We start from the raw sequence: 16,684 nt of genomic DNA on the forward strand, positions 1-16,684 counted from the left end.
AACACAAAGCCGACTACTTCACATTGCTGCATGGCAGGGCCAACCCTCTCTCGCACAAGTTTGTTGCAGCAGATGCCTCCAGGCCAGCAGCCTATGCAGCGCAGAAGAAGAGGAGGAGGAGGAGTTTGGATTTCACTACCCGAAGGAGTCTCAAAGCGGCTAACAATTTCCTTTCCCTTCCTCCCCCACAACAAACACTCTGTGAGGTGAGTGGGGCTGAGAGACTTCAGAGAAGTGTGACTAGCCCAAGGTCACCCAGCAGCTGCATGTGGAGGAGCGGAGACGTGAACCCGGTTCCCCAGATTACGAGCCTATCGCTCTTAACCACTACACCACACTGGCTCTCACTGCAGCACAGTGCTCTGTTGTGCGTGGAAGCACCCCCTATTTTGCAGATAAAGTGTAAGAGTGTTTGCTTGCCGCCCATTGTCTGCGGGCTATTTTCCCTCAGGTTTTGGCACACAGAGTGAAAGTGGTTAAGGAATGGCAAGCAGCTCTACAGTTCCTCTACTGAGAGTCCCACACATTGCTGTGGAAGACGTGTGGACATATTCTATCAATGATAAGGTACAGCTGGGGCACTATTGATCTGCTTAAGAGGTGGGCAACCTGTGGCCCTCAGCCCAATTTAGGCTGTGCCCACCTTTAAAGCACACTCAAAATGCATTGCCTCCCCTCAAAGAACTCTGGGCGCTGCAGTTTGTTAAGGGTTGCTATGAATTGTAATGCTGTGAAGGCTAAGCAACAGCGCCCAGAATTCTTTGAGGGGAAGAATGTGTTTTGAATGTGCTTCAGAGCTACAATTTGTATGCAGTGCTGGTGCGCACAGGAGCAGAGACCCCTTAGGGAGAGGAGAGGGAAGTCGTGGAGGGCTAGAAAGAGGGGGAGGGCAAAGTCCTCTGCAAGGAATAAGACACCTGACAAGAGCAACCTGTCCCTCAACACACAGCCTGCTGCGTAGGGAAGGAGAGAGAGAACATAGCAGTAAAAGAGAAGACAGATAGCCAAAAGAGAGAAAATAGAGTGGCCCAGTATGTGGCCCCCAACAGATTGCCCTTTAAAGAATGTGGCCCTTATGCCTGACTAAAGCCCTGAGGCTGCTGTAACAGGGAAGAGTCAGGCATCACCAAATCTACATCCAGCCTCACTGGAGGCAAAGGTGAACCCAACCTATGTCTCCCTTCCACAGATTAGGCCAGGACACAGAGATGGATGAGTATGAATAGGAAGTTAAGAGTCAAGTTATTGGTGTTGCTTGGAATTGGTGTTGCTTGGATTCTCCACTCCGGTTCAAAGTTGTCTGTGTATCTAAACAGAACTGGTAACCCCAACAGGAAAGAGTTGCATAAGATTAAACTTTGATACAACCGGCCCTCCAGAGAAAAGAACCAGATGCAGAGGTGAGTCTCAAGAGTCCACTTTCTGTGAAACAGCATTTGCCTCTAAAGAACTGTATGCTTGGAAGAGCCTGGTTTTTATATACATTTCATCCAGCAATATGCAAAGACATTTCATATGCAAGACTTCATCCCCACATTTTATTTTATTTTAAGGATCTCTCAGTTGTGCAACAGTGCATACACAAATTTGGTTTTATGCACATCAAAAATCCATATGAAAACATTAAAAGTGGCTTGGAAGCACGGTATATAGAGGAAAGGGGGTTTGTTTGCACAATAAAGACAGGTGATCAATTCAGGGCTGCCTCTTTTGAGAGATAAGCCTGATAAGCACAATATATCTATTGCAGGCCTATACCTTTTCAGACTGTAGGTAGAGATCGAAAGGTGGGAAGGATTCAGTAACCTAGGCTACCCCTTAGCATGCTTGCAGTTCTGTCCAAAGAAACATTTTAGCACCCACCTGCACTCCAGACTCAAGCTTACTTCCACATCTACTGTTCATGAGAGCGAGGCCAGCTGCACAGTAGCTCTCCTAGTGTCGCCGACAAGCCTCAAGCAAGAGCACAAATGGAATCTGAATGGCTGCAGAGGGCCTGGTTCTCTCTGCCCCAGCCAGCAGTGCTTTGCTGTGCAACTGCTCTCTTTCTCACCCTGTAGTAGCCCTTATTAAAGGAAGGGTCTTCCGTCTTCCTCCTCCCTCCCTCCCTCCCTCCTTCCTTGGTCTGCCTAAGAAGATTGCCAACTGCTTCCCTCATTTGACTGTGCCACTGGGGAAGTGGAGTGGAGAGGAAAAAGCTGAGCGGTTTTCTATTAGATTGCTTGCAAGAGAAAGTAAATTGGGGTGGGTGTTGGGGAGAAGAGAATATGGAGAAGGAATTATCCATCACTTTAAAACAGGCTAGGCTTAAGAGGCAGCTGCCTGCCTTCCAATATTTTACAGAGGAAATGCAGTGACACTTCTGTGCATGAACGGGTGGGTTTGGAGGGCAGAGTCAAGCAAGCAGCACAGCCTAATGGCCCGTGGCAGAGCTAATAATCAAGATTCAAAAGCGCCAGAAGCAGAAAGCAGAGGAAACTAGAGGTTCATGCAAGCCAATGGCTCCAGATGACAAAAGCAATGAGACAAACGACAGCTTTCAAAATTCCTTGTACTTTGCCAGTCTCCCCTTTTAAGCCCCCCCCCCAATCTTTTCCAAGTCTTCCCACACTTTCTCCTTAATTTTCTGAGATCAGTAACTTAAAGAAGGAGGGAGCAGGCTTGCCAAAGGCTTTAAGGCAGCCCCCACGCTGGAGGCTCAAACCAGAATACAGGACTTCTCAAAGCCCCTGCAAATTCACAAGCAAGCTACTTCAAAGAGAGCATTTGCACAGGCGTTTAATTCCCACTCAGCCAACAAGGTGTAGCAGGAACCCCCCCACCCCAATCATTCTGTTTGTACAAACTTCACACACACTCACACTCACACACTACATATGCCACATTTCTGTTATAAATTCATAGAAGAATCAACCATACATCGGATTTGCACTGTTCCATTTTTATTTTACTCCATATGACAAGGACTATCAGAGGGGGGTGGCTTGGTTCTGGTCAGCCATAATCCCTTCACCATCCCAGCACATCCACAGGAGCCCTGCCCAGTTGCTATATCAACCCTGATGATCCAAGACAGAAGACCATCAGGATCACAAAGAACTTGCATATGGGAGTGGATTCAGCATGGACTGAAACAAAGGACAATGATCAGATCTTCCCTCTGGGGGCAGGAAACTGCAAACTCCCCTTTGTCTCCTGGAAGTGACTCATGGGCAGGGGGAAAGCCAAGTGACAGGACACTCAGGTTACCACCACAACTCTTCCCTCAACCCCTCCTTTCTGTAATGTATGCATGATGTCAACCCCTGCTTTCTGTAATGTATGCATGATGTTTCTGGGGGTGGGCTTGACCTAGAGGAGGGGAATTTCAAAAGTTTTTATAAGGTCTGGCACACCATCTTTCTGGGTCTTTCCTCTCTCCTGCGAGTGAGGGGAACACCCTGTTGCAACAGTTCAATAAAGGCCAAGCCTACAGGCTGCTGTTTTGCTCCAAGTTATCCTGGTTGGTGTCTTTGTTTTTGCCCAAGGGAGCCCTCGGATTTTTCCGGTAACAAAGGAAGGATTAAATCCTGCTACCTTGGCTGCCAATGCAGGATTCAAACCTGTCCTCCCACCCATCAGCTGACATCACCAGTGACATAAGCTGATGGGTAGGTGACCATGGCTTGGGGGAAATGGCCTCATGAGTCAAAATTGCCCTGTGGGCTGGAGGAGCCCCACTCCTGCTATAAGGTAAAACAGTGTCTAGAATAGAGTTCTACATACAAGCTTGTTTCTTTAAGGCTTCAGCTTCAACTGAACAGACATGTGTATGGCACAAAAAGACAACAGGGAAGGCACCACTTGTTTAAAATCGTGGTGACTAGATGAGACAAACTAGATGTCTGTCCTGGATGAATTTTGAGTGCGGCAACTGATACGCAACGGGATTCACTGCTGTGTGAGCTGGGGAAGAAGGAGACCAGAGGAAGAATCATTAAGAACACAACAGCCTACTTTCAGTTTATGATGCTGCTGTAAGAGGAAGTCAGAATTTCCCCTCTCCCTCCCCAATTTATACACAATTGTGGCTCCAATATGAAGAGGATTCCAAATAATATGACAACTCTTATCTATTTAACCTCTATTGCAAACATCCCAGTCTACGTGAACAATGAGCTTTAGGTTACCATCCTAAACCTACTTTATTAGTGAGTGAGTTGTGGACTTACTTCTGAGTAAACACGCACAGGATTGCACTGTCTAGAAGTGCTGCCTTTTGCGAGACTCTGTGAAACTGAATTCCATATGGGAATTCCATAGCTACCCCAAACTGCCAGGGTTAACAACTCTCCTTTACATGATTACTATTTCTGAGAAACAAGCAAAGATTGTTTCCAGATTTTCACAGGGGTTCATGATTTTCTTTCAATTTACTTTAGCATTTGATTTGATTCTTGGGTGTATAAACAAAATGACAGGACGAAGCCCATTCATGGTTTATTATCGGAAGGCAACTGATCATGAACACAAATCCCAAGTGTGTCAACAGCCCTGACAGGTGGGAAAGGCGAAGTGGAAGCCCTGTCATGTTCAGTGATTTTTGGCTTCAGTTTAGCTTCCATAAATGCAATGGTGAAGTTTGCAACCAAAAAAGAAAAGAAAAGAAAAAAGCCGCAGCAGAAAATTCACAGGAGTCAGCAAGAGTTCAGAAACTAAAAGAGCTATTTTTAGATCTTGGTGAGAAAATTTTAATGTGATTACCCCTCAAATGTCAAAAAGGATTCCTGGGAGATCAATATATACGATACAGCTGCCAAAAAACCATAATAGTGAAGCTGAAGGAGTCTGGGAGAGTGACTAAACCTTTGGTTCCTTTGAAACAAAAAGGGCAGGCACAACACATAATTAAGAGGAAGTTTCCTCATGTTGTTGTTTTAAGTAACTAACATTGCCTAATGCAACTTTAAAAAGTGAGTAGTCTCATTTTTTTTTACATTTTCCCATACTTCTTGTCCCTGCAACATAGCTGCACATAAATTGAAACTCCCCATAATTTTGGAAGTGGGAGTTGCAAGAAAAATGGGATTCAAGCCCCAGGCTTCTAGGCTTCAGAGTGCCTTCGATGAAGCCATGGCCCAAAGTTGTCTACACCTACTGCATGCTTTCCTTTCTAGCACAAAACAGGCTAAAGTATGCAAATCAAGAATGCAAAGCACACCCTTGTCCTGCTCACACTGAACTTACTGGTGCCTGGAGGTGGGGGAGGGGTACGGGGTCCAGATAAGTCCAATTCACACTGGATACGGGCACTGGCTTCATGAAGATCTTGGCCCCTCAAGTAAATGGGTGTTGCATCCAAGTTGGCTAGACATCGTGAGTTGCAGCCACACTATAATCACCCAATTCCCTAATCACTCATGGCATCTAATAAAAAAGGTAAAGGACTCCTGACAGTTACCAGTAAGTCCAGTAGCGAACGACTCTGGGATTGCGGCACTTTACTGGCTGAGGGATCCGACGTTTGTCCGCAGACAGTTTTTCCAGGTCATGTGGCCGGCATGACTAAGCTGCTTCTGGCAAAACCAGAGCAGCGCACGGAAACACCGTTTACCTCCCCGCCGGAGCGGTACCTATTTATCTACTTGCATTTTGACGTGCTTTCAAACTGCTAGGTTGGCAGGAGCTGGGACCGAGCAACAAGAGCTCACCCCATTGCGGGGATTTTCTGATCGGCAAACCCTGTAAGATGACAGAAATCTACTGACCTCAGTCACGCCCTCTAGAATTTAGGGTGATACGTTATACCTCTGGTGAAGTGGACTGCAGTTGGCATAAAGTGTATGGCACAATAAATTTGCTCCATCTTAAGACTCTGTTGTTTTTGCTGTAACAGACTGCCCCTTGGAAACTGCCCCCGGTAAGTAATTTGAAGAGGTGCAGCAATGATAGGAATCGTTGTGAACAAATCATGTCAAAAGTAGTTTCTAGTCACTGCCTTACTTACATCTGTCCATTGATTTGGTAGAGAAAAATAATACTTTAAACTCCATGTTACACTTCACCCTTCACTCTGATGTTGCAACTACTGACCCATAAGGCAGAGGTGTGCTAATGGATGTTACTTCTTTTTGTACCATAGAATAGAATAAAAACTTTATTTGCCTCAGCCAATGGCCATGGCAACAAGACAACATTACAATACACAGTGGTACCTCCGGTGAAGAACTTAATTCATTCTGGAGGTCCATTCTTAACCTGAAACTGTTCTTAACCTGAGGTACCACTTCAGCTAATGGGGCCTCCCACTGCCGCCCCAGCGTCACCACCGCACAATTTCTGTTCTCATCCTGAAGCAAAGTTCTTAACCCGAGGTACTATTTCTGGGTTAGCGGAGTCTGTAACCTGAAGCGTCTGTAACCCGAGGTACCACTGTACACAGAAGAAAGTGAAAATTAAATTTAAAAGCACAGTTTGCGGTCCTGAGTCAACAGTCAGATAATGCAGTGTTTTTCAACCTTTTTTGGGCAAAGGCACACTTGTTTCATGAAAAAAATCACGAGGCACACCACCACTGTGTGCGGAGAGGGAGATGTCAGAGCCCCGCTGCTCTCTATGGGGAATCGGATGAGAGCGGACTGCTTGTCCGCTCTCATCCAATCTGATCCCCACCCAGGATGGATGGAAAATAGGGTGGACACAGTCCAGCGCCCGCCTAGTGGGCGAAAATTTGACTTTTTTTTAAAAAAAAAATCTTTCGAATTTTTCAATTTTTCCCACGGCACACCAGGCAACATCTCGTGGCACACTAGTGTGCCGCGGAACAGTGGTTGAAAAACACTGAGATAATGGACCTTATTCTGATTGTCCCAGCTAAGAACCTAGCAACCTTTGCTCGTGAGCTTGAGCTGCCAGAAGAAAGGACATATTGTACCATATTGAAGTGGGAATCAACAGCTGTACTAAAAACAGAACTCCTAGATATGCCACCAGCCTCCCATTCTTGAACAAGGTTAACAACACTGCCCAGCTAACAGATACCAAAACTACTATATCAGCTGAATAAATTTCTGAGGGCACCTCCTGGAAATATTAAAAGTCTTATTTCATTTCTTTGATATTTCCCTGTGGATTGATTTTAAATTCCAGATTTAAAATCACACGTGGAGGCTAATTTAGATAACAGCTTTAAATTAAGTTTCCCACTTTGGAACTCACGTATTTCCTGCAGAAATTTGCATTATTGGTGGATTCTTTTAACACATAAAAACATTTTGGTTTGCATCTGAATATGATGGTTATACAAGCTAGGAACATAATACAGCTCACATGAACTGCAGAATGATAACTGCTTACGGACAAGAGACAAATTTCTGCTTGGCTCCTTCTGTATACAGTGGTACCTCGGGTTACATACGCTTCAGGTTACATACCCTTCAGATTACAGACTCCGCTAACCCAGAAATAGTACCTCGGGTTAAGAACTTTGCTTCAGGAAGAGAACAGAAATTATGCTCCAGCGGTGCGGCAGCAGCAGGAGGCCCCATTAGCTAAAGTGGTGCTTCAGGTTAAGAACAGTTTCAGGTTAAGAACGGACCTCCGGAACGAATTAAGTACTTAACCCAAGGTACCACTGTATACACAAGGATATCAGTAAGCAACATCACATCCTTGAAGGTTGAAGGGCCTGCAATCCTATGCAGCAATCTGAGTTTTTTTGCCCGGGGGGGGGTGATCCTATACAAATTAGGCTAATGTGAATTGCATTGGAAAATCTCCAGATGCGCTAGAAAGTGTGATGTAATTTAGTATGTTTCTTTTACTGGTGATTTGTAAACAAAGCTTTAAAAGTACCCCATGTTAACATTTTGTCCCAGTACACCTGGAATATTTGGCGGGGGAAATTAAAGAAAGCTTAATATGATTTGAATGTTATACTATGTCAAAATGTTTTTGTAGTACTTGTAAATAATTAAAGGCAATGCTTGGGAGAACTGGCAGAAAAACATTAATTGCACGTTCGAAACTGCCAAGCTTGCCTAATTTTGTATTTGCAAAGGGCATTCAATCATTTGTTACTAACGAACTTATGAAACAGAAAATTTTCCATGGAACAATAAAGCACTGGAAAAGATATCCCATCTTGGCAAATCTTCTGCCCAACGTCACTGATCCTATGCACTCTTATTTACTTCTGAGTAACCATACACAGAATGCAGCTAAGTCTAGGATTTTTCAGAGGCACAAGCTGACGGTTACTAGGGGAAAATATGGTGCCTCTATAAATTGGAATGTTAGTATCTCTGCTGCTCAGTTGGTAGAGTCATATTTATTTATTACAAGTATTTTTCTCTGTTTCTGTCAGTCTGAAGACTATCGGAGCAGCTCATAATATTAACTCATAAGAATTTATAATTTGCAACTGAATGCACTGCAGAGCTCAGGTAATTGGAAGGCATAAAATAGTGCAAGATCACCTACATGGGCTCAGTAGAATATCCTGGCATGGTATACTCTCATGCTTCTGCTGAAATGCCTGGGAAGAAGCCCACAGCAATGAAGACAATTCATGACTAAGTCTTCATATGGGAGTTAGCCCTAAACAAGTGGGACTTACTACTGAGTGCACATATAGAGAACTGTGCTGTTACTGTATAAAGTATTATGCTGCCCTAGGCACTTTGTAGAGCAGGTTGTAAATTCAACAAATAAATAAATAATACAATGCTAAAGGCAGCCATCCTGAAGTCAGCCAAAGGCTGGCTGAGCAGCTATTGGAAGTAGATTAAATACCCCTCTGCCAGGTCCAGAGGGAAACCAGCCAGCTAGACAGCACCTACAACCACAGAAAGCTCGGAGGGGGCGGGAGTACATACTAGCAAAGAGCATGTTATGTGTGTCCAAGAATCCATTGCTCAGCCTGGTTGTAATCCCATACCCACCTACTTGACTGAACTAAGTGAGACTAATTCTGAATAAATATTTAAAGCACTGTACCGCTAACCTCAGAAGGTCGTAACCCCCTACGACCCGCCCCCATGTTTCTCTTTTTTTCTATGTGACAGCAGCTGTTTGATAGATGTTCATGATTCAGCTTAAGATATTGTATATATAGGCCTTTATACCCTTGTATTTTAAATTTTAAACCAGAATTTCAAAAGATAGTAAAAAACAAAACAAAACAAAACCCCACCCAATTTATTTAGCCATCTCCCCTATGTTATCTTGATCCTCTGGCCTTAGAAGAAGTTACATTAGATGGGAAGCAAGTAAAGGGATATACAGTATGGTTTATGGGAGTATTCAGTCTAGTTAAGGAATTCACTCTCCCCCATCTATCCTTATGAAATTTTCTTCTAAAGCACAATGCACATGATGGCTAGAACTGGCTATATTTAGTCCTGGATCAATACCAACAGTGCAGCTGTTAAAATCAGTAGTATTAAACATGCATAGATTCAATATAGAAATTATTTTTATGTACCTTTGGGAAGATTTCCAATATAAGCTCTATTTTAGCATTCTGAAAAATCTCCAAGCACCAAATTGCCTCGTTCCTATCATTATTTGTCTTGTTTGCATCTTAACACGGGTTTCAATTTTGAGAATGGTGTTAATAACTAGGAGTACATACTCGGGAGTATATCCTCTCAAATACAACACATCTTATTTCTAAAGAGTGAATGTATTGAAAAGTGCTATGTTTGGGTATTGATGTTACTCTCACACCACGGCATGAAGTATGTTCAGCTTCCTGAACTTCAGGAGGATAGAGAGCAACTTATGACACAACAAAAATAACTAAATAGGAACGTGACTATGAACACATCCCTCAGAAGGCAAAGTCACCACATAGTGACGTAAAATATACATGGTTCTGGGAGTTCTTAATCAACATTTTATAAGTCAAATCAGTGGTTTTCAACCAGTGTGCCATGGCACCTTGGGGTGCCTTGAATGATGGTCAGGGATGCTGCGGGCTATGTCCCTCTTTCCTTCCCTCCCTCCTCTAGGTCCTCTGGTGTCTCTGCCTCCCAAAAGCTTGTGGAGCTGTTTGTTGCAGCAACCCTGGCTACAAGCTCCCCAGGCAAATGGTGCCTCTGGGGCTGACCAGGGTATGCCAGTTTAGAAGAAGAAGAAGAAGAGTTTGGATTTGATATCCCGCTTTTCACTCCCCTTCAGGAGTCTCAAAGCGGCTAACATTCTCCTTTCCCTTCCTCCCCCACAACAAACACTCTGTGAGGTGAGTGGGGCTGAGAGAGGAGCTGTGGTGGCCTTGGAGTAAGCAAGCAAGCGGGTGAGGGAGCCCAGCCTGCCACTCCTTGCTGTTGGGAATTGACAGACAAGTCCCAAGCCAACCTCTGCTTAAAAACCTCCAATGAAGGGGAGTCCACCACCGTTCCTGCCCGGAGATCACATAATACTGATTTCACACATATACAACTGTGTTGTTACAATCCAACATGGAGCAGTCTACAGTACCAGGGGAAAATAATATGCCAGTTGGTCCCACCATACTCTCTCCCTCACAAAGCACATGCACAAACATGCATCTCTTTCTCATTCATATATGAACTTCATATACAGTATACATCTATTTCTCACGCAGATCATACATACACAAAAACCACACACTACACACAGACCTCTCTCTGCCTGGCTCTCTGTCACCTCTACCTCCAGTGCATCTCTCTCAAATCAAAAGAGCATGCCTGACATGCAGATTCATTGCTGGGCTACTAGTCACAGTGTGCCTCCAAGTCTCAGTGGTTGGGGAACACCAGTGGGAAAAGACCATCGTCTTCAATTTCTCTCTCTCTCTCTCTCCCGCACACACACACACACACACACACACACATACACACCCCAGATTAGCCTACTTGGCGACCAAGAGTGGGAGATGAAAAAGTGCCTATAATGTGCAGCTTGGATTGCTGGCACCATCTGGAACTATTTGTCCCATCGGCACCATTCTGCAATGCAACATTTCTCCAACTGTAGCCCCTCTGTGATCTGGCTTGCGTGGGTTTGTTCTGTGGAGGTTTGGTATGCGGATGTCCTACAATAGAAAGTATAAACAATGCTGCTGCAGCAGCAATATACTGAGCAGAAAACGGATACCCCGTGCAAAAATGAATAATATTACAGTGGTACCTCGGGTTACAGACACTTCAGGTTACAGACTTTGCTAACCCAGAAATAGTACCATGGGTTAAGAACTTTGCTTCAGGATGAGAACAGAAATTGCATGGCGGCAGAGGGAGACCCCATTAGCTAAAGTGGTGCTTCAGGTTAAGAACAGTTTCAGGTTAAGAACAGACCTCCGGAACAAATTAAGTTCTTAACCCGAGGTACCACTGTATAGGCTTTATTATCAAGCACACACTGTTCATTCAAGTTTCAATAGCTTATTTTTTTGGGTCTTATTTTCCTTTGAAACTTCGGAAGACTGTTCAATGTTTACCCAAATCCAGCTTGCTTTAAAGTTCTGAACTGGTGTATACCAACACAGTAGTTTCTTGACAGCAAGGGGTTAAAAAGGACTCAAAGGCCATCTAGTCTAACTGTAAATCTATGAGAACATGCTGCTCCATGAGCAAATGGATGCCCAGAAATGAATTTTACTTGTGTGCTTTTACCCTATAAAAAGCATATCAATAAATTTATTGCACAATTATATGTATTACAGTTGCAAATTTGCATATGCTTTGCACAAACACTGCAGCCCCAGCGTCACCAACGCACAATTTCTGTTCTCATCCTGAAGCAAAGTTCTTAGCCTAAGGTACTATTTCTGGCTTAGCAGAGTCTGTAACCTGAAGCGTCTGTAACCTGAAGTGTCTGTAACCCAAGGTACCACTGTACTTTTAAAGGAACAGGGACTGAAGAGCTAGTAACAGCGCTTCTTCTCATCAATTCCAATGACAACTGAAACAAACTGGGGAAGGGTGGGAAAGCATTTATTTATAGAGTAAAATCGGTGGATGTGGGTGAGCATCTCTGCATGGTCCTTCTTAGCCTGCAGAGGTAATTTCTCCCCATGGCAGGGATTACCACTAATCTCAAAATCAAAATGGGGAGGATGGGGGGAACATAATTTAAAAAGAGCTGGGGGGGGCATATGGGAGGGAGGAATTAGCAGACAGAAGACGGTTTAAGCCCCACAGCAGATTCTCTCCTTCATATGCCTCCAATTAACATTATAAGGCAAGAACAAGCTAGGAATCATATGTCTTTTAACATACAATTCCGCCCTCACTTGTATGTGCTGTCTGCTTGGCCTTCATTTGTAGCATTGCTATAGTTTATATATGAAGTATATATAAGTAAAGGTAAAGGGACCCCTGACCATTAGGTCCAGTTCTGACCGACTCTGGGGTTGTGGCGCTCATCTCGCTTTATTGGCCAAGGGAGCCGGCGTACAGCTTCTGGGTCATGTGGCCAGCATGACTAAGCCGCTTCTGGCGAACCAGAGCAGCGCACGGAAACTCCGTTTACCTTCCCGCCAGAGCGGTACCTATTTATCTACTTGCACTTTGAGGTGCTTTCAAAGTGCTAGGTTGGCAGGAGCTGGGACCGAACAACGGGAGCTCACCCTGTCGCAGGGATTTGAACTGCCGACCTTCTGATCGGCAAGTCCTAGGCTCTGTGGTTTAACCCACAGTGCCACCTGCATCCCTGAGGTATATATAACGACAACCAAAACCTCTGTTCTTATATTAAGTGAATTTTGTCCTGTAATCTTGAATAACTCTAAAAACAGGCCTCTGAATCTGCCTCCCCCTTCAAAAAGGTATTCCCAGCAGCTGCCTATATATTTCCCACCGTGCCCCACCTGCTTTTGTCCTGGTTCAAAGACTAGTTTCTCCTGACTTATACTTGAGGCATTTTTCTCCCTAAAGACCACTTCGAGCACTTAAGGAATGCTTCAGGAACGCTTGCTGATACTGAACATTTGCTAGGTGAAAACCTTCCCATACCTGTTTGTGGTGGCTTAAGTAAATCTCAGCGGCATTAGCAGTGGTGGGGAAGCACCCCCCTTGTTTGGGGAAGGGGGGTTGGAGAAAAGAAAAGCAGGGGAGGGAACTGAAATAAGACTCTCCTTTTGCCCTTAAGTCCCAAACAGAATTCCTGGTTAGAACTCAGTGGGCAGAGCATGAGACTCTTAATCTCGGGGCTGTGGGTTCGAGCACCATGTTGGGCAAAAGAGTCCTGCCTTGCAGGGGGCTGGACTAGATGACCCTCATGGTCCCTTCCCACTCTACAATTCTACGAACCTTTAAAAAAAGCATTACACTCACAGTCTAGTATGTAGAAAATAATATGTTGAGGTTGGACGTGGGAGAAAACAACACTCACTGGGTGGCCTTAGACAAGCCATTCTGTGTCACAGTCTAAACTACTTAACAGAGTTTTAATGAGGATGAAACAAGATCAGGATGTATTATAAAAAGAAAGAAACCCTTTTAAGTTAACAAACATTTCCTAAAACTCGAAAAATGATTGGATGGGTTTCAAAAGTTACCACATGAGACAGAAACTGCATTGTGTCAAGGGATTTCTTGATTTAACTATTTAAACACAGGATTCAAATGGAGATGTGGTGGGCGGTTTTGTGTTTCGTTTTGCAAAAAGGTGGTTATAAAAAAAAGAAGTCTCAGTCCTGTAAGGTGGGTGGGGGGTGCACTAGAGTTAATTTAATGAAACAAACAGTACGATCGTAAGAACAGGCCCTGCTAAGTAAAAACAAAAGGTGTATCTAGACCCACATCATGTTTCCCATAGCAGTAAACCAGGTGCCTATGGGAACCCGCACGCAATATATGGCTGCATATCATACACACTATGCATTTAAATCACATGACTCACCCCAAAGAATCCTGGGAACTGTCAATCACCACTCACAGAACTACAGTTCTCAGCACCTTAAACTATAGTTCCCAGGATTCTTTTTTTTCGGGGGGGGGGGAGTCATGTGCTTTAAATATACTATGTGTACATAGCTTAAGAGTACCACAGCACTCTCTCCACTCATGTTTCCCAGTAACTGGCCTTCAGAGTGGACAGCCTTATCATTTATGAATTACTCTAACCCCTTTAAAGCCACCCTAAGGCGGGTGCCCATCTTTACATCTTGTACCAAACTCCATAGTTCAGCAATGCACTATTTGGAGAAGTACTTCTTCTTGCTTGAAGGCTGAGCTGTCGCCATCAATCTGCACCATTTTAGTGACCTCAAGGTTCTAGTTATGAAAACACACACACACATATACAGTGGTACCTCAGGTTAAGTACTTAATTCGTTCTGGAGGTCCGTACTTAACCTGAAACTGTTCTTAACCTGAAGCACCACTTTAGCTAATGGGGCCTCCCGCTGCCGCCGGAGCACAATTTCTGTTCTCATCCTGAAGCAAAGTTCTTAACCTGAAGCACTATTTCTGGGTTAGTGGAGTCTGTAACCTGAAGCGTATGTAACCTGAAGTACCACTGTATATGGGAGAGGGGGAGGGAGAGGGAGAGGGAAAGGGAGAGATCCATTTTCCCCCTGCCATACAGAATTCTATACAGTCATACCTCGAGTTAAATGTGCTTCAGGTTGAGCGCATTCGAGTTGCGCTTGTTGAATGGTTTTTCTTTAAATGTAAAGGTTCATCATTGTTCCACTCCATGTGTATGTCTTTAAGGGGCCAGAGCAAGGGCCAGAGCAAGATAACGAGACCCAGCTTTACAGCTGTGAAACATAGCAGGTGCTGCTGAGTTGTATTTGATTAAGGCGTGTCAGCATTTGGGTAGAGTATATAAGGAACAGCACCTAGCTCTTCCATTACCCTGGGGGATGGGTTGGTGGTTGGGTCATGTTTGTTTGTTAATGTATTTAGTGTAAATGGAGTTTTTGTTTTTCTTATTAAAACCTTCTTTAAGTTATTTTTGAGTCCTTCCTTTTTAATGCATGATCTCCCCAGCAAGCTCTCTGCAGCGTTACTATACTGCAAAAAGTCAACATCTTTGGTTATGGGCCCAGCTGCTGAGTGGATGACTGCATATTTTTGGACTCTGAGAAAGGTTTGAAAACTCCTTCTCCTGTTAGCGTAGTTTTTGTGGGTCTGGAAGAGTTCCAGAATGGTTGACCAGGTTCCTGAAGCTGAGAAGGCTCTGGTCTTCCCACAGCTAACAGATGAGAACTATAGTTTATGGTCTTTTCGGGTGGAGGCGCTTTTGACCTCTAGAGAAGTATGGACCTATGTAACTGATGACCCTCCTAACCCTGTAACTAATGCTTGGTCGAAAGGAGATGCGAAAGCCAGGGCGATAATTAATTTGGCAGTCAGCGACCAGCAAGTAGTCTATATAAGAAATAAGAAAACTGCCAAAGAAATGTGGGACAGTCTTGCAGCAGTGCATGTTAGAAAAGAGTCAGCGTCTGCATTGACGTTTTTCAAGCAGTTGTACCAGACGAAGTTGCAGCCTGGTGGTGATTTGGCAGCACACTTGAGACGTCTGGAGGCAATACGCGGCGAATTAATTCAAAGGGACATGGAGGTACCTGATATTCAGTATATTTTTATCATTCTATGTTCCCTTAATGAGGACTTTGATGGTATAGCTAGCCAGATATCTGCCGTTCCACCAGCACAATTAACTGTGGAAGGGGTAACGGCAAGATTAATGGGCGAGTTGGATAGAAGGGAGGCTTGTGCCATAAGCACTCCTGTTTCCAGAAAGAATGAGGAACGCCATATGCAAACCTGTGGTGATACAACTGCATTTAAAGCTGCAAAGCGTTGTTGGTTCTGCAATAAGCAAGGACATTTTGCAAAGGACTGCAGAGCCAAAAGAAAGCAAAGTACTCCCAAGCCTGTTTCTGTTCGTCAGTCACGGTCGTCAGCCCAGCAGCCGGCATTGTATAGTAGGGACAGAAACGAGCCGCGAGCTTTTCACGCTCGGACTACAGATCGTAAAAGAATTAAAGGTGCCAAGTGGAAGTCTTTTGTTATCGACTCAGGTGCATCTCAGCACGTCTGCAATGATCGAAGCTTGTTTATTTCTTTCGAAGAGGAAATTGGTAATGTACATTTAGCCAATTCACAAGTCCTGCAGTCGCTTGGCAGGGGTACTGTTAAACTTGACTCTTTAAACATTACAATAGCGAACTGTATTTACTGCCCGTCAGTGGACAATTTATTGTCAGTAAGGTGCTTTGCTCATCAAGGGATAACTGTGCGTTTCTTAAATTCAATGTGTGAGTTTTTCGATGGGAACAAACGTCTATTGTATGCCCGGGAATCTGATGGTTTATATAGACTGTATTTTCGCACCTACTCCCAATCGCCTATAAATTGCAGAGCAGCACAGTCAAGCCAGGGGTTGAGGAATGTAAGACCACATTCTGGGTGTGTCCACGAGGCGCACAGAATTCTGGGACACCTGAATTTTGCTGATGTAATTAAGACAAAGAGTATTGTCAATGGCCTCAACTTAAAACCATGCAAATTCTTTATGCAGTGTCTATCCTGTTGCAAGAATAAGATTAAGGTTGCACGCAAGGGTAGGTGCTCAGATAGGAAAGTAACTGAGCCATTTGAGCGTGTACATTGTGACTTAGTTGGGCCACTCCCACCATCATTAGGAGGTTCTAAGTACTGGCTTACTCTGATAGACCAGTATAGTAGATATTGTTGGACTTATGCAATAGCTGAGAAGTCCC

At 44.2% G+C, this 16,684-nt stretch overlaps 1 protein-coding gene across 4 annotated transcripts in view; it reads right to left on the minus strand.

Annotated features, from left to right (window-relative positions):
* GAS7 (growth arrest specific 7) overlaps positions 1-16,684 on the minus strand; it is a 151,123-nt gene that overhangs the window by 100,261 nt on the left and 34,178 nt on the right. The window contains exon 1 of one of the 4 annotated variants that reach the window (XM_082204150.1): positions 1,864-2,035. The exons of the other annotated variants lie outside the window; for them this stretch is intronic. Within the exon in view, the coding sequence (XP_082060276.1) occupies positions 1,864-1,905 (42 nt within the window). The 5' untranslated portion in view covers positions 1,906-2,035. Of the gene's footprint in view, positions 1-1,863; positions 2,036-16,684 lie in introns of those variants that run through there. 4 annotated transcript variants of the gene reach the window in all.

The sequence above is a fragment of the Podarcis vaucheri genome, assembly GCF_965113315.1.
Source record: "Podarcis vaucheri genome assembly, chromosome: 2".
Taxonomy (NCBI): Eukaryota; Metazoa; Chordata; class Lepidosauria; order Squamata; family Lacertidae; genus Podarcis; species Podarcis vaucheri.